The 18,344-nt window shown below is 53.1% G+C and overlaps 1 protein-coding gene across 1 annotated transcript in view; it reads right to left on the bottom strand.

Annotated features, from left to right (window-relative positions):
• SHISA6 (shisa family member 6) overlaps positions 1–15,772 on the bottom strand; it is a 145,076-nt gene extending 129,304 nt beyond the window's left edge. The window contains exons 1-2 of the mRNA XM_059486028.1: positions 15,099–15,772; positions 3,757–3,917 (exon numbers count right to left, since the gene is read on the bottom strand). Of these exons, the coding sequence (XP_059342011.1) occupies positions 3,757–3,917; positions 15,099–15,772 (835 nt within the window). The remainder of the gene's footprint in view (positions 1–3,756; positions 3,918–15,098) is intronic.
• Positions 15,773–18,344: the final 2,572 nt, after the last annotated feature.

The following is an 18,344-nucleotide window of genomic DNA, read 5'->3' as shown; positions in this document are numbered from 1 at the left end:
ACATTCCACAGCCATCAGATAATCATTGTTACATTTCTTTTCTGAGGCTTCTCAGGAGAAAAATCCTGGTGAAGGCACTTTCATAAAATATGTCCATGACCCCAAACTGTGCCACAGACAGCCTGAACCCCAATCACCCCAAACTCTGTGCCCACAGGGACAGCCTGGCACAGGTGCCCAGAGCAGCTGGGGCTGCCCCTGCATCCCTGGCAGTGCCCAGGGCCAGGCTGGACAGGGCTGGGAGCACCTGGGACAGTGGGAGGTGTCCCTGCCATGGCAGGGGTGGGACAGGAGCTTTGTCAGATCCCTCCCAGCCCAAACCAGCCTGGAATTCCTTTGGAGCAGCAGTGAGAAGCACACTCTCCTCTCCTGTGTCCCCAGCAGGACCTGCCCAGGCTGCTCTGCACCTCAGGGACAGCCACCTCCATTTGTCACTGTCACCCACAGCCATCCTGCCCGCTGACACCAAGCCAGCCTCACAGAAAATGAAGCCAAGGTTTATTTAGCAGCACTTAGGGGCACCCTTCCAATTATAAGTTTGGGAACAAAAGTTCCAATTCAAACAAGCACCAAACTCAACCAGGCCCTGTGCAACGAGGTCAATCCTGTCTGGCTGCCTCCCCTCTCCTGCTCCTCAGTGAGCCACAGCCACCAGACCTGCTGCTTTCCAACCCCTACAGCTGTGGGCTCCTTCAGCCAATTTGCAGCCCCAGTGAGCAGTGCCTTGCCTGGATCCTGCTATTCCATATTGCTGCCTCTTTTTCCTCCAGCTCTCCCTATTTCCTTCTTTTATTTTCTTTTTTTTTTAATTTTATTTTCTTCCCCTTGTCCCCAAAAACCAAGCATTGCTGATTTTCTTCTCCACACCAGGGCTGACTAGCTTCGTTCTATTTAAGCTGAGACACATCCTTGTTTCCCATACTTGTTTTCCTCTTTTTCCTCCAGCTCTTCCTATTTCCCTCCTATTTTAAATTTTTTTTTTTCATTTTCTTCCCTTTGTCCCCCAAGAACAAGCATTGCTCATTTTCTACTCCACACCAGGGCTGACCAGCTTTGTTCTATTTAAGATAGAACAGATCCTTGTTTCCCATACTTGTTTCCCTCTTTTTCCTCCAGCTCTCCATATTTCCTTTTTTTTTTAATCTTTTTAATTTTCTTTTTCATTTTCTTCCCCTTGTCCCCAAAAAACAAGTATAGCTGGTGCCTCCAGCTGCCAGGCAAGAATTCCTGCTGCCCCTTCCTTCTGGTTCTGTGTGCCCTGAGTGGGCAGCAGGAGCCAGGCAAGAGACACAGAGTCTGCAGAAGGCGCTAATGGCAGAAAATCCCAGCATTATTCCAGAAGGTGTCAATGGCACAGAACCCCGTCATTATTCCAGAAGGTGTTAATGACACAGAATCCCAACATTATTCCAGGTGTCAATGGCACAGAATCCCAGCATTATTACAGAAGGGGCTAATGACACAATCCCAGCACTATTCCAGAATGTGTCAGTGACACAGAATCCCAACATTATTCCAGAAGGTTCTATAATGGCACAGAATCCCAGCATTATTCCAGAAGGTGTCAGTGGCACAGAATCCCAGCATTATCGCAGAATGTGCTATAATGGCACAGAATCCCAGCATTATTCCAGAAGGTGCCAATGGCACAGAACCCCAGCATTATCCCAGAATGTGATAATGTGCATTATTGAGGCTGGAAAAGGCTTCCAGGAGGACTGAGTCCAGCCTGATCCCCACCTTGTCCCCAGCCCAGAGCTCTCAGTGCCACCTCCAGGAATTCCCTGGACACCCCCAGGGATGGGCACTGCAACCCTCCCTGGGCATTTCCAATCCCTGAGCCCCCTTTCCATGGGGAAATTCCTGCTGTGCCCACCCTGAGTTCCTCTGAGGCCGTTCCCTCTGCTCCTGTCCCTGTTCCCTGGAGCAGAGCCCAGCCTGGGGCTGTCCCCTCCTGGCAGGAGCTGTGCAGAGCCACAATTTCCCCCTGATCCCCCTTTTCTGCAGGCTGAGCCCCTTCCCAGCTCCCTCAGCCCTCATTCTCTCTACCCCTGTCACCCTGAAGGTGATGTCCCAGCTGATGGTGCCTGTCCCTGCTCACTGGCCACAATCCCTCACTCCTCGTGTTTCAGGAGCACAAATCCTCTCCAGAGGCAGCTCCAAGCCTCAGATAAGCAGAAGCAATTCCCCCTTCCACACAATTCACCTCAAGGCTGTTCTCCAGCCCAGGGTTTTATCTCACAGATCCAAACTGACACACAAAATCACAGGGCTCCCTGCTTTGGGGGTGAGCACGGGAAAGCAAAGGAATCTGCTCAGCTCTCAGGGAAAGGGGAGAGCAGGGACAGTGTCACCTTCAGGGGACAGGGGACACCTTCAGTGTCACCTTCAGGGGATGCTGCCACCTGTCCCCACAGGGGGAGGACATTGCACCAAACCCCTTCAAACAGGCACAAAGCAGCCAAGGAGCCTTCCCCTCCCAGCTGAGCCACTGGGGAAATCAGGCAAAAATAATTCCTTTTTTTTTTTTTTTTTTTTTATGAAAAGAAGCTGAAAACGACAACAGATGTGTTTTGTGACTTATACAAGTCCCAAAGCAGAAGAGGGAAAAATCATTCCAGAGGTGCTGTGTTACAGCTCCTTCCTGTCCATTTAGGCAATTTATAGTGAAACCAGAGAGCTTTGAGTAGACAAATCCATTCCCTCCATAGTTTATATCCCATAATAGTTTCTCCTTCTCATAAATTTCACTTACATATGAGAAATCACACCAATTCTCCAAAAACCCTGTGAATTTCACTGGTGAGGAGAGGAAAGGAGAGGAGAGGAGAGGAGAGGAGAGGAGAGGAGAGGAGAGGAGAGGAGAGGAGAGGAGAGGAGAGGAGAGGAGAGGAGAGGAGAGGGAAGGCTAATTTATTATTTTATGGTTATATTATTATTATATTATATTATATTATATTATATTATATTATATTATATTATATTATATTATATTATATTATATTATATTATATTATATTATATCATGCTATACTAAAACTATACTAAAGAATAGAGAAAGGATCTTACAGAAGGTTTAACAAGATACTAATGAAAAACTTGTGACTCTCCAGAGCCTCAACACAGCTGGCTGTGATTGGTCATTAAGCAAAAACAATTCACATAAAACCAATCAAACAATGATCAGTTGGATAAACAACCTCCAAACCACATTCCAAAGCAGCAAACATAGGAGAAGCAAAGGAGATAATATTGTTTTCCTGACTCCTGGCATGGCCCCAAGTGTGGTATTTGCTGGGTCCCCAGGACTAAGGAGGAATTGAGAATTTGACTCTGTGTTCTTGGAAGATTATATTATATTATATTATATTATATTATATTATATTATATTATATTATATTATATTATATTATATTATATTATATTATATTATATTATATTATATTATATTATATTATATTATATTATCTATGCTAAAGAACAGAGAAAGGATCTTACAGAAGGCTTAACAAGGTAATAATGAAAAACCTGTGACTCTCCAGAGCCTCAACACAGCTGGACATGATTGGCCATTAAGCGAAAACAATTCACATGTTGGATAAAAAATCTCCAAACCACATTTCAATGCAGCAAAGCCAGGAGAAGCAAACAGATAATTATTGTTTTTGTTTCTCTCTGAGGCTTCTCAGCTTCCCAGGAGGAAACTCCTGGGCAAAGGGATTTTTCAGGAAATGTGACAGAGGCAGCAGCACTTACCTGGGTTGCTCTTGGAGGTGCGTACTGGTGTGTACTGGTTTTTGGAGGAGGTCCTGACTGGGGTGTTCTCTTTGGGGGAGGTATCTATGGCCGAGATTGTCTCTCTTTCACAGTGTCCGATTGGGATTGGTCCCTGCTGCCTTAGGATGTCGGCCAGAGCCCTGGGGAGACAGGAAAAAAAAGGGAAAAATAAAAAAAATGTATTTTAACCCAGCCAAAATTCAGTATTTCAGAATAGACTAGAATAGAATTCAGTGTTTGTACTTGTGAACCCAAAGCAGCTGGGTTCATACCATAAACAGAGGGAAAAATGCAACAATAGCAGTAATAATAAAATATAAAAATATGACATAAAAGCTCTGTTTCTTTCTGTGTATCTGCTGCAAGGATTTCCAGGCTTGCCTGGCTATTGTTTGGTATCTCATCTGCTCTCTCTAATTCACTCCAGCCCTGGGTTATGGTGCCTCTCCATCATCACAAACTGCTCCTGGCACACAGAGCCTCCATCAGGAGCCCTGCTGGCCCCAGCCCTGGCGCCTCCTCAAAGTGACACCAAAACCCCCCTGCCCAAGCCAAACTCCCTCAAAACTGACTGAGATCAGGATCCCCACACCCTGAAATCCCTGCTCAAACAAAGCCCAAATCCCAGCAGTGCTGGCAGTGGTTTTTAAAGGAGAACCACGAGGCAGAAAAATGGATTAACCAACTTGCAGGGCTTGATGTCAGCACAGCTCTGAGCCTACCTTGGGCTTTGTGCTCAGCAGGGATTGCTTGCATGGCTGAGCTCTCCCTGCCATCCCCAGGGAAAAGCAATGGCACCCAGTTCACTGCAGCCAATGGCTTCCCCTTGGATGCTCCAAGGTTTTATTATATCATTATATGATATATATATATTATTTATTTATATATACCTATATATTAAATATAATACATAATATATATTTTATATATATTATTTATTATGTATTATATCTGTGAAATGTAATGTCACCCAGTTCACTGCAGCCAATGGCTTCCCCTTTATTATATTATTATATAATAATAATTATATAATTATAATAATATTATATAAGGTTTTATTATATTATTATATGATATATTATATATTATATATATTATTTATTTATATATACATATATATATAATATAATACATAATATATATTTTATTATATATTTTATATATATTATTTATTATGTATTATATCTGTGAAATGTAATGTCACCCAGTTCACGGCAGCCAATGGCTTCCCCTTGGATGCTCCAAGGTTTTATTATATCATTATATGATATATTATATATTATATATATTATTTATTTATATATACATATATATATAATATAATACATAATATATATTTATTATATATTATATATATTATTTATTATGTATTATATCTGTGAAATGTAATGTCACCCGGTTCACTGCAGCCAATGGCTTCCCCTTGGATACTCCAAGGAATTTTTCCCCTCTGTGAAAAGCAACGTCACCCAGTTTGTTTGGGGGTGGTTGTGGAGTGATGATGACAGTTGGTTATTGGTTTTGATACTAGGAAATAGCAGAACTGCAGAACTTCATTCCAGGGGTTCCAAGGGAGGGACTCAGAGAGGGCAGGGTGGGCTGGGGAACACAGGAGGAGCTGGGAGACACAAAGGGGAGCTGGGCACACAGGGTGGGCACACAGGGTGGGCACACAGGGTGGGCACACAGGGCAAGATGGAGGAGCTGGGGCAGTGGAAATGGGACAGAACAAAGCAGCAAGCCCAGCTGGGATGGAGCTGGTTCATTCTGTACCAATTCCATCACAGTGCAGTGTTTATTTCCATAAAGCCCTGGGGAGGTGGAAGGTCAGTGCCACCTCAAAGAGGCAGATTTGCTGGTGACAGTCCCCTCGCTCCAGCTGGCTCAGTGCCCATGCACAGCTCCAGGAGAACAGACTCACTGCAATATTTGTGTGCCACGTGTGCAGCCATTTGGGCACAATTAGTGCCACTGATGTCAGCAGCCCCCTAATCACCTGCACAAGGATATGAGACACTCCAGGAATCTTCCTGTGACGCCACATCTCTTATCTGAGGAGCACAAAGCTCGCTGGCTGGAGCGTGGCACTGATAAGGGTTTGTGACACCTTTCCCTCACGTCATGGCCATGCCAGTCCCAGCTGGGGCTCTGTGCCACCCTCACCCAGAGCAGCCAGGGGCAGCTGGGGGCTGCACTGCCCTGGGGAGGGAAATCTATGGGTGGATGTCACAGACATTTTTTATGGAAAATCCTTTCCTCAGGATTTTTCCTCCTGAGAAGCTGGGAGGCCCCAGGAACAAAATGTGAACATTGATCATCTGCTGCTGTGGAATGCGACAGGTGCATCTGTGATTGGTCTCATGTGGTTGTTTCTAATTAATGGCCAATCACAGTCAGCTGGCTCAGACTGTCTCAGTCAGTCACAAACCTTTGTTATCATTCTTTCTTTTTCTATTCTTAGCCAGCCTTCTGAAGAAATCTTTTCTTCTATTCTTTTAGTATAGTTTTAATATAATATATATAATAAAATAATAAATCAGCCTTCTGAAACATGGAGTCAGATCCTCATCTCTTCCCTCAACATAAGACCCCTGTGAACACGGTCACAGAGGGACAGGCCAGGTCAGGCCCTGCTCCCTGGATGGCTCTGGTGGCACTCTGCACAAATTTGGGGAAAATCCAGTGGGATGAACACTGGGGTTCATCAATTTTCAGAAAGAAAAATCAAAAGGATTTGGTGTAAATCCAAAGGAATTGAGGGGTGGATGGAAGCAGCGGGGCAGCAAGGCTGGCCATCAGCTGGGGCTGGTGCTGGAAGGGGAAGTGACAGACTTTGATCCCAAAATGTGGCTTTGTACTCAGGGAGAAGGTGAAGCTGGGAAGAACCAGCTCAGCGCAGCTCACCCTGCCCCTCTAACCCAGCCCAGAACCTCAGTCTCCTCCCTCAATGTCCTGCTGTCCTTCCCACAGCCTTCTGGGCTGTACTGTCCCACTTTCCCCATACCCACAGATTGCCAACACCAATTAACAGTGTGAGTGTTAATTGAGGAGTGTTCAGGGTGTCCCCTCTGCTGTCACCAGGGCAGCTCTGGTGGCAGCTCCAGCAGGCTGGGAGGGAAATGAGGGAAATGAGGTTGAGCTGAGGGGTCTGGGGGTGCTGGATGGGAAGAGCTGCCTGTTCCCAGCAGGGCAGGGGCTGCACCTCAAAACTTCACTGATTCACCTTCTGAAAATCCCCTCTCTGCAGACCTGAATTCTGCCAGAAAACAGAATTTCCTGCTCCAGGTCCCTGTGAGTTTGGGGAGCAGTGGAAGGAGAGTGACCAAATGGGTCTGGCAGAGGAGTGAAGGGAGCAGTGCCTGGCTAAGCTGCAGCTGCCAAAAGCAGAGCAGGGATGGAGCTGGTGGCAGAACTCCAATCACTCCAGCACAGCCAGGATTTCACTACAAAAACAGCCAGGTTAAAGACTCCCCTATGCTCTGTTAGTAACTGGGAGAGAAAGAGGCAGTTATTGCAGGAGATGGATTTATCCAGCCTGGAGCCACCTCACCTGGAAGGGACAGCTCTCTCTGAGGGACAGCTCTTGGGTCACAGCCACTGTCACCGAGAGCAGCTGTGCATTATTCATGGCCTGGCTGTTGTCCCTGCACCTGCTCCTTGCCCTGGGCAGCTCCAGATGCTGAGCACACCTGGGGCTGGCCTCTCCTGGGGCATTCCCACATTCCAGACCCTTCCAACTGGCTCCTGCATGCCCAGGGATTGACACTCCTGGGGCATTCCCACATTCCAAGCGCTGCCAGCCAGGTCCTGGGGTACTTGTGCCCAGGGCATTCCCACATTCCTGGGACATTCCCACATTCCAGGGGCTGCCAGCCGGGTCCTGCGTGCCCAGGAATGGACACTCCAGTGACATTCCCACATTCCTGGGACATTACCACATTCCAGGCGCTGCCAGCCGGGTCCTGCGTGCCCAGGGCACACAGGAAAAAATCAGATGTCTCCTGAGAACTCTTAATGCCCAACACAACTTGGGAAGCTCCTGGAATTTAATCCAGCTCCAAAGACACTTCACACACCTGACAACAATGCCCAAACTGGATAATCTCTAGCTGTTGCTGTGATGTGGGCAAGGCATTGCCAGCAGTGACTGAGCCCAGAATGGGTGACACCAAATGGGTGACACCAAATGGGTGACACCAGTTCCTCTGAACACAGCGGGCCCAAAGAGAACAAAACCATCACATAAAGATTTGGTAATTAAAAGCTTAAAATGAACCTTTCCAAGGGGTGTTCCTCTGCAGAGAGATGTCACCCTGAGTGTCCTCAGCAGGGCAGGACATGGCCAGGCTTCTGGGCACAGTGAATCAGGAGGGGATTGGTACCCCCAGGTGCTCGAGGCTGGGGCTGGCTGCAGGGGCAGCAGCCCCTGGGACCCCCAGCTCCCACCTGCACCCACCCTACTCTTCTCAGAATAATGGGGAGGCTCCCTGCAAGGAGATGAACCCAGGAGAGGCACCAGGGGAGAGCGGGGAGATGTGCAGGACAGGGACAGAGCTCAGAAAGGAGAGGAAATATAATCAGAAGGATTGCAGGGTGTGCAAGGCTGTGGGGATGATGCTGTGCTGGCCCAGCTCTGTCCTGCTCTGTGCTGGGCATCCCCAGGCACAAACACAGAGACAGCACCCAGGGCTCACACAGTGCACCTGGGGAAGGGTCGAGCACAGGGCTCTGGGTCCACAGCAAATCCTCTGCTCTGAGCACAGCTCAGGGGCTTTGAACTCACTGAGAAAGCTGAGCTTGCTCTGAAGAGCCCTCACAACAAAGGAAGTTGTGGTGAGAGCACAGCCCAGCCCAGCATTTGTTGTGGAAGAATTCTATGTGTATCCACCTGGGGAAGGAGATATCTGAGCCCTCCAAACAGGGCAGTGCACTAAGATCTGAGGAAGCCCAGCATTTATTGTGGCAGAATTCTGTGTTAATTCACCTGGGGAAGGAGATATCTGAGCCCTCCAAGCAGGGCACACAGATCTGAGCCCAGCATTCATTGTGGAAGTATTCTGTGTGTATCCACGTGGGGAAGGAGATATCTGAGCCCTCCAAGCACACAGATCTGAGGAGGCACAGCATTTATTGTGGCAGAATTCTGTGTTTATCCACCTGGGGAAGGAGATATCTGAGCTCTTCAAGCAGGGCACACACAGATCTGAGGAGGCACAGCCAGCCCATGTGAGTGGGGGCAAAGGCAAGCAGCACATGGCCTGATCTCATCTGCCCCAGAAAGTTCAGATCTTGTGTGAAACAGAAATTTTAAAAGGCATCTGATCTCCAAAGGCGCAGAGATCAACTGCTACTTAAGGATATAAGAGATTACAAAACTGAAAGGAATGGAGGTTCAGAGCTACACTGGATTCCCTCGACACCTCATGATGGAGTTGGACTAACAGAAAAAGTTAATTAGCAAGCAGGAAAATGCCAAATAAATGGGAATTAGAGATACTGAGCTGATTTGGTGGAGGCAGCACGGTTCCTGAGCCTGGCCTCTCATAATGGGAGAAGTTTAAAGGGAAAGGAGAAGCCCAGAAGCATCAGACGGGTGTCAGTGGCCAGGCAGCCTCTGTGCTCCCACAGAGTCAATCTCTTCATAAAATAGACTCAGAGAGGAAAACACAGCAGAAAAACTCCAATTATCAAACTGCAAACCACAACCAGAGCTCCAAACTGGAGCTTTCCCAGCGCATGGAAAGGAAACAAAAGGAAAAATGTTTTGTACAGGTACAGGCCCCCAGACACACACCTGGCCTGGGTTTGGGTCTGCATCTGGACCATTCACCCTGCAAAGGGACAGGATCCAGGTGTTCTCCCTGCTCAGGGGTAACCCCAAACCCAGCCAGGTGCAGGGCTGGTGAGAAACAGAACCAGTCCTGAGGAACTTGTCTGAGGTCACCAGTGAAGGTGTCCCTGCCCATGGCAGGGGGTGGAATGAGAGGATCTTTAAGGTTCCTTCCAACCCCGTCCATTCTGTGATTCTGGGATTTTATGGCCGCACCTTTTTTGGTTTTTCTTAGCTCAGTCTGACCTGTATTCTGTGCCTGTGAGAGGGACAGGGCACTTCAGAGGAGAGCCTCAGAAACCATCAGGATTAAACAACTCAAAGCAGGGCAAAGAGCAGCTGAAAGGCACCCGAGTGAGTCCGAGCAGAGTGAAAAAAGGCAGAGCATAAAAACACATCAGTGGAAAGAGACTGGAAGCAGGAACAGCATCCAAGAAAGAAAAGCTCCTGCAGAGTCCCTGTGGCCAGGAGTGTTCACAGCACTCCCTCCCTGCCCTGGGGACCGTGGGGTTTGATCCTTTGGCTCCAGCAGCAGAGAGCAGCGCTGAAGGAGCTGCCTGTGATCCCTGCCTCAAACAGCAGGGCTGGAGAGAGGCACTGCTCATAACCTTCACAGCTGAAAGCAGCTCCCTCCAGCAGCCCCTCAGCAAGCACAGGGCCCTGGGCTGTGGGGGTGCAGCCTGAGGAACACAAACCCTGCTGCATTTCAAGCTGTGTTGCTCACACAGAGCAGCAGCTCCTTGGATCTGGGAGCAGACAGATCCATTGCCTCTGTTGGAATTCAGAGCCACGGAGCAGAAACAAGCAGGAGTGGATCAATTAAACTCAGGTCTCTACATGGGCAAAGGATGTTCACCTCTAAAAGCTGGCAGTTATCACTCCCAGAGCAGAGGATGCAGGGGCTGAAGGGAAGAGCAGCACGGAGCTCTTCCCTCTTTGCAGCAGCACAGATGCTGTGGGAGGAGGGAGAAGTGAAGCGCAGCACAGAGCCTGTTCCCCTTTTCCCTTTCCCACCCCTCAGCCACTCCATGCCAGGCCAGATAAGGCCTTTCAGCAGCACACAGAGCTGGTTTGCTGGGAAAAATCCCTGTGCAGCTTCCCAGGAGAGCAGCTGGGCTCCCACCAGTGCCCCAGGGCCAGCTCTGCCCCCGTGTCCCTCTGGCCCCAGCTGACCAGTGGGATGCACTGGGGATATTTCAGTCCCAAGCTGTGCATCCCCAGCTCAGTGGCTGCTGCTGGGGCTAAGCAGGGGTCGTGGAGCAGGGCTACAGCTGTGAATTATTTGTGTTCTGTAGCGTGGGGATGCAGGGTCACGGCCACGGAGTGAGAACATTCTGTGTCACCCCTTTGTGCTGCACAAAAACTCACCCAGCTTTGAAAGAACCAGCCGATATTCCCTGCTCAGAGATTCCCTAACTCAGCCCCAGACCAAAAGTAAAACAAATACCTCTTAAATTTCACTCAAGAAATGCTCAAGAGAAGAAAACAACCCTGGCAATGAGACAGAAAAAAACCATCCTCACCAATGCATGAAGGAGCATCAGCACACACAATATTACTGGGTGTGAGTCTCAAAAACCAGCCCCAGCTTCTGCCTGGAGCCCAGCAAAGTTCTGGCAGTGTAACCCCAAAGCAAGAGGCAGTTCTATATGGCCAGGCTCAAAGATCCTGTCATTGCCAAAAAATAAAAAAAAATCAGTTCCGTTGAAAGCATTACAAGCGTTTCTGCACAATAGGAACATTTCAGCTCCTGGTTTTCAAAGCACTTCCACTTAACTGCTGTTAGAAAGGCTGAATCAGTGCTTGTGAGCCCAGAATCACAGCAGTGCCTTGCTTTAAAGGGACGTGGCAGTGCCTGGAAACTGGAGCTGGTTCCAGCTCGGAGCTGCACATGCACAGCCAGCCCTTCACTGACAGCTCTCCTGGCGATCTGCAAACCCTCCTTCCACCAAAAGACATTGTAGGAGCCCTGCCTCCCTCACAATGCTCTCTCTAAGTAAGTTCATGAGGATTTTCTGTGAAAGCTGGATGAGAAATGGGCAGAGGGATGACATCCGCACACGGCACTGCTCTGTGAGCATTTGCAAGGAAATAAAATTTCCAGTGTGATCCTGCTGGTGGGGAGGTGCGGGGAAGTTCTCATTGATCTTCCCTGCCTGTGGGATACGAGCCCAAGAGGCTTTTTGCAGCCCCTGTAGCAAGTTGTGCTCGTGCTGCTGCTCTGCTCCTCCCAGAGGATGCACTCTGAGGTTTGATGCACTCGCCACCACTACAGAGAATCATTCTGGATGTCACACTTCACTCCAGCCGACACGACCTCAAACAGACAGAAATGTCTGACCCCAACCTGCTTTCCTCCTTCCCTGTTCCTCCCCAGCAGCTGTCAGAGACAAAGACAAACCATTCCTCTCCTGGTATTTGCATTCTGCTTAGAGCACCCAGAGCATTCAGCCCAGTGCAGGAGATGCACTTCAAAATATTTAAACGCTTGTGTGATGTTGATCAAGTTCAGGTAACACAGCTCTGAAAGGTATAATCTTTTACCAGCTACCATATTATAGAAGTCAATCAACTCCTTAAAATGCTCTGGAAGTCAAGCTTCCCGAGCACTCAATCTGCCATTCATACTTCTACACACAGGTGAATCATTTCAGCAGAACTTATCTAAATAAAGCAAAGCAAGCATCAAAGAAATGAAAACATCAGGAAGAATCCAGACAAGTCTGGCAACACTGGCTCTGATTTCCAAGGGTGAAGGATCCAACCCTGCAGCAGGCTGGAGCTGGAGCAGAAGTAACATATGGACATCCAACCCAGATTTCCAAATTTAGTGTGAAGATAAGGCCCAGGCAAAGTTGCCTCGAAGCCAGAAGAGCTGGGCAGCTGGGGAACCATCCCTTCATTAACAAAACACAATTTTCCAGCTAAGCCACTTGCAGGACCCCTGTCTCTACACAGCTGTGTGTAGTTTTTAAAACTAGTGGAGTTAAATTCTTGCAGGGACCAAGGGCAGGTGGGATTTGGAATGGAATATGTGGGCCAGACCCTCAGCAAATGTAAACCTCACCCTCACAGTGTGTCCTCACTGCAGGGAGGAGTCTAAATAAAAAACATCACCCCAAATAAATAAAAACTGCGTCACTCATCTCTTTTTCCTCTTAAAAAACTAATATTTCTCCCCCCAGTCTCTGTTGGTTGCAGCTGAAGTTCAGCCTTTAAAATATGGTCAATGATTTCAGGAGTTCTGATTAAAAATCTTCACTAAAATCATTTTTAGGAGGCATTATCTGCTAGAGTTGAGGACTTTCCCCTGATGCCCAGCACTGCTCTTCTACAGAAGCCTCTCACCAGTTTTTATGTTCAGACACAGGCAGCTCTCGCATTCATGGCACGCAAGCAGCACTCATCATTTGGAGGGACTTTTTCATCATAAAATAAATATGAACTGAGAGAGAACACGCATTTGTCCAGGAGGAGGATTGCTACAGCCGCCCGAGCTTTTGCTGTGCAGCAGGATTTGATGTGCCACAGAGAGCTCCTGTCCTTACAGCAACGAGGGGCAGCGAGGGATGGGCTGAGACTGAGAGATCAGAGGGATCTAAGAGGGACCGTGTGGAACAGGGAAAGGACAGAGCTCTGCCACCACCAGAGTGTCCCCACACAGCCCCAGCAGCCCCGTGGGGAAGGCACCACCAGGGGGTTCTGATCCATCCCCTCTGCACATCCCAAACTTCCCCGGGGGGTTCTGATCCATCCCCATCCCCTCTGCACATCCCAAACTTCCCCCGGGGGTTCTGATCCATCCCCATCCCCTCTGCACATCCCAAACTTCCCCCGGGGGTTCTGATCCATCCCCATCCCCTCTGCACATCCCAAACTTCCCCTTGGCCGGGCAGGATGGGACAGGGCAGGACAGGACAGGACCCGCGGGGTCTGAGCGGCTCTGCTGTTCTGGGGGAGCTCTGGGGAGGCTTGGAGAGGAGATGGGGGGGTCTGGGGGCTGCTGAGGATCCCCGGGTGCGGAGAGGGAGTGCCAGGGGCAGGAGGGATGTGCCGGGGTCCCAGGGGGAAGGACGTGCATGCCTGGGGGCAGGAGGGTCGTACCTGGGGGGCAAGAGGCATGTGGGGGGATCACGGGGAAAGGAGGAGGGGTGCAGGGTGCAAGGGAGCCAAGCCGGGATGCTGGGGGACTCTCCGGGGGGCAGGAGGGGGGTATCGGGGTGCCGGAGAACAGGAGGGGTCTCCGAGGGGTAAAAGAGGGTGCTGGGGTGGAGAGGGAGGCTCTGGGGGGCAGGAGAGGGGTGCCGGGATGCCGAGGGGCAAAGGCAACGTAGAGGAGGGTTCCGGGGGCAGGAGGGGAATGCCGGGGGCAGAAGGGGGTGCCGGGGGCAGGAGGGGAATGCCGGGGCGCCGGGGACGGCTACACGTGGAGCTCCGGGACGGACTCTGGGCAGAGCGGGGCAGCGCGGAGCTGTCCGGGAACAGCCCGGGAACAATCCGGGAGCTGTCCGGGAATTAATTAACCGGGAACTGTCCCAGAGCTGTCCGGGAATTATCCGGGGCTCTCCCGGAGCTGTCCCGGAGCTGTCCGGGAATTAACCCGGAGCTGTCCCGGAGCTGTCCGGGAATTATCCGGGGCTCTCCCGGAGCTGTCCCGGAGCTGTCCGGGAATTATCCGGGGCTCTCCCGGAGCTGTCCCGGAGCTGTCCGGGAATTATCCGGGGCTCTCCCGGAGCTGTCCCGGAGCTGTCCGGGAATTAACCCGGAGCTGTCCCGGAGCTGTCCGCGGCGCCGGTGCTGAAGGCGCGGCAGGAAAGCACAAACGCGGCCGCGGCATAAGAGCTACGGAGCACCAGGACGGGCCCCGGGGTGGGCAGGGGGATGGACAGAAGGGTGCGGGTGGCCCTGGTCGGACCGTGGGGAGGAGGAACTCCTAGGCAGAGGATGGAAAGGGAAAATCCTTTGGTGGATGGTGCAAAGAGGGAAGCCTTACACAGCCCTCGCAAAGGGGGAAACCCTTGGATAAATGACTCAAGGGGGACCCCTCGAAGAGACAGCACAATGGGAAATCGTTTGGCCAGATGGCACAGGCGTCGGAGAGCCATGGCACTGGGGAAACCCTTGGAAGGGTTGGCAGGGGAAACTCATGGACAGCCAGAGCAAAGCGTAGAGACCCGGGTGGGCGCTTCACAGGGAGACTCCTCGGGCAGAGAGAGCCCCTGACAGCAGTGTAAAAACTGAGCCCTTGGACAGCAAGTCCAAAGGGGGAATCCCTGGAGGAGCCATGCCACGGGAAACTCTCGGCAGGCTGCGCAGCTGGGAACTCAAACAGAGCCCTCGGGTGGGCAGCTCCAGGGTTTCTAGCTTGACACCACACTGTCTTCCAGGGCGAGGGCCACAGTTTCTCACTAGAGAAACCCTGAGCAGACTCTGCCAAGGGGGAAGCTCGGTGAGGGGGAGCAGGGGAAGGAGTGAATGCTCATGAATGTACCTGTGAATGTTCATCTCCCGGGGCGGGCGCCGCGCCTTGTCGTAGGCCACCTTGGCAAAGACGCCGGCGATGAGCACGAAGGCGATGGCCCCGCACGAGATGTACACGGTGGCGTTGGTGCTGTCCTTGTCCGGGTCGTACTTGTTGGCGTCCCCGTCGCCGCCGTCGCCGCCGTCGGCGGGCAGGGCGCCGCTGGCCGTGGTGGGGTGGGCCCACTCGGGGCTCTTGTAGTTGCGGCACAGGCTCTGGTTGAGCTTCTCGGCGCGCTTGTTGCAGCAGAAGCGGTAGAAGCAGGTGCCGCAGCAGTAGCGGAAGCCCGTCAGGCTGTTGTTGCACTCGAACTCCTTGTCCCACTGCCCGCTCACGTCGTAGTACCCCCAGCACGTCTCGTGGGCCGGGGCCGAGCCCCCGCCTCCGGGGGCCGCCTTGCCGCCCCCCGCGCCCTTGCCGCGCCCGGGCAGCGCCGTGGGGGCGGCGGCGCCCGGGCCCGCCAGCGTCTGGTTCAGGAGCTCCCTGCCCGGCTTGGGGGTCCGCCGCGCCGCCGCCGCCCCCTGGGTCCGGTTGCCCTTGGCGCGGGGGGGCCCGGCCGCCTGCGCGGGCAGCGGCAGCAGCAGGGCCAGGAGCTGCAGGGAGAGCAGGAGCAGCGGCAGCAGCAGCAGGTGCCGCGGCCCCATGGCGAGGGGCGAGGCGCGGGGGGCTCGGGGGGCGGGCGGGCGGGGGGCTCAGCGGCGCTGCCCCATGGAGCGGGGCGGGCGCGGCCGGGGGTCCCGCTCTCGGCTCCTCCTCAGCGGCGGCCGCCCGGCGCCGGGCGCTTCACGCTCATGCCGGCGGGCGGCGGAGCCCGGCGGAGCGCGGCTGGAGGCGGCGGGGTCCCGGCGCTGCTCCGGAGAGGGGCTGCGAGAGACGGGGAGAGGGTGAGAGCCCGCCGCGCCCCGGGCAGCCCGGCCCGCCCCCGCCCGCCCGCCCCGTGCCCACGGCCTTACCATGCCGGAGCGAGCGGGACTGCAGCGGGGCCGCGGGGCTGCCCGCGCTCCCAGCCCAGCCGGGGGCGGAGCGGAGCCGAGCCGAGCCGAGCCGGGAGCCGGGGAAGGACCGCCCACAGCTGCCGGGCCGCTCCTGACATCACCGGGACCGCGCCGCGCTCCGCCGGCACCCCGGCACCGCTCCGCCCGCACCCCGGCACCGCTCCGCCCGCACGGGCAGCGCCCGAGAGAGGGAGATCCGCAGGGAGAGGGGATGGGCTCGGGGACCGGGTACGGGTAGGGGTGTGAGAGCTGATGCGTGTCCCCCGGGATGTGCTCCTGGTGGGAATGTGGTGAGTGACGCCGGACCTGTCCCCGGGGATGTGGGCCTGGTGAGGATGTGGTGAGTGCCACTGGACCTGTCCCCCGGGACCTGGTCCTGGCAGGGATGTGGTGAGTGGCCACTCTAGCTGTACCCGGGGATGTGGTCCTGGCAGTGATGTGGTCCCTAAAGGTGTGTATGGGGTGTGGACCCCTAGCTGTCCCCAGGGGTGTGATCCTGGCTGCAATGCAGCCCCTAAAGGTGTGTGTGACCTGTAGATCCCCCTCGCTGTCCCCAGGGCTGTAGTCCCCGCGGTCCCTGTAGGTGTGTGTGACCCTGTCCCCGGGCCAGGGCAGTGCCCGCAGCAGAGCCAGGTGCTGGGCACACCTTGTCCCCAGGGCTGCCCAGCCGTGCTGCCCCCAGGCCATGCTGTCCCCTCAGCCCGGCCAGCCCTGCACGGGACAAGCCTCTCCCAGGCTTCCCAGGACTGCTGCTCCAGCCTGGGGCTGTTGGCACCTCCCTGAGCCCAGCTGAGTGCCAGCCCCTGCTCCCTGATGTGCTTGGCATGGAGAGAGAGCAGCTCCCCCACCCCAGCCCGACACACTCCCCACTCCTTCCAGCTGTTCCCAATGAATTCCCCACTCTTTCCAGCTGTTCCTGCTCCAGGAGAGCTCTGGGGTGCTGCAGGGGAGGGCTGGTACTGCCCTGGGCTGCCCAATGACCCTGGCACGGCCACCACAGGTTTGTTCTGAGCCAGATCCCTTCAGGCACAGCAGCTCTCACTGCTGTGAGCCACCGAGGCAGGATTCCCTCAAAGCCCTGGTGCTTCCTCTGTGTCCCACTGGAAACCCACTGAAGCCTCCACACACATTTCCTGAAGGAGCCGAGGTGCTGCCAGCTGTAAGGACACACAGAGGACAGCGAGGGATCCCAGCAAGGAGCAGCACACGGAGGTGGGAGCTGAGGGGATCCCTGCAGCTGCAGACAGGCAGTTTTCAGGAAAGCAGTGTAGGAGGAAAGGAGAACCAGTCCTAAATTCCCTTCTTGCAGCCCGTGGGAATCACCTCCTCAATCTACCAAGGTGTGAGTGCCCACAGCCCATTTGATAACTCCCTTAGGAGAGTCCACAGACTGAGGCAGGTAAAAAAAGCTTTGGCTGTGCCATCTAAAGCTGCTCTGGTGCTGGGGAGCACTTGGAGAAATTGAAAATCCCTTCAATTTTCACAGAAGGAAGGCTGCTACCCTTCCATGGCTGCTGAGAACTGCAGGTGAGGGAGGTGCCCAGGTGAATCCACACCATGGGCAGTGGCAAAGGGAGGCAGCCTGAGGCCACCCAGGGTGAATCTGAGCTGCTTTAATTAATTTCTGCACCACTCTGAACCCCAATACCCTGAGCCCAGCTCCTCTGGGGATAATTCCCCTGGCATGAGTGGCTGCCAAACCCTAACACCAAAGGCTGCAAAGCAGATTTGACTGATGCAAGGAGGCCATCTCCAAACTGTGGGCCTTCCACGTGTCCTCATCAAATTCACCACAGAAACATCCACAGAAACATCCTCTGTCAGCCCCGGGTTGCCTTGAAACTCTGTCTGTGCCTCTGCAAGGCTTTTGCAGAATGTGGGAGGCACCCAGATGGAGCAGTGCAGGTCCTTCCCTCACCTGTGACCCCTGCACACAGGAATGGGGGCTCTGCAGTGGCTCTGCTCAGGGGAGAGAGCTGCCACTCAAAAACCCAGCATCCTCTCCCAGCTGGACAAGGCATCCTGCTGCAGGGGAAAGATCCAATGGTTTGAGACAGAAACACCTGGCAGAGCTCTGTGCTTACACTGAACATTACAAGGGCACCGAACGTGCCTGGTGAAATGCTGGGGGTCAGGTTTTCTGCCCCACAGGATATCTGGGGGCTGAGATTGGCTTTTCCTCCGTGCCTGAACCAGCTGAGCCTTGGCGGTGCTCCTGTGG

Source organism: Ammospiza nelsoni, chromosome 19 (assembly GCF_027579445.1).
Source record: "Ammospiza nelsoni isolate bAmmNel1 chromosome 19, bAmmNel1.pri, whole genome shotgun sequence".
Lineage (NCBI taxonomy): Eukaryota > Metazoa > Chordata > Aves > Passeriformes > Passerellidae > Ammospiza > Ammospiza nelsoni.
The sequence above is the reverse complement of the archived record's forward strand: the minus strand, read 5'-3'. Positions and strand labels throughout refer to the sequence as shown.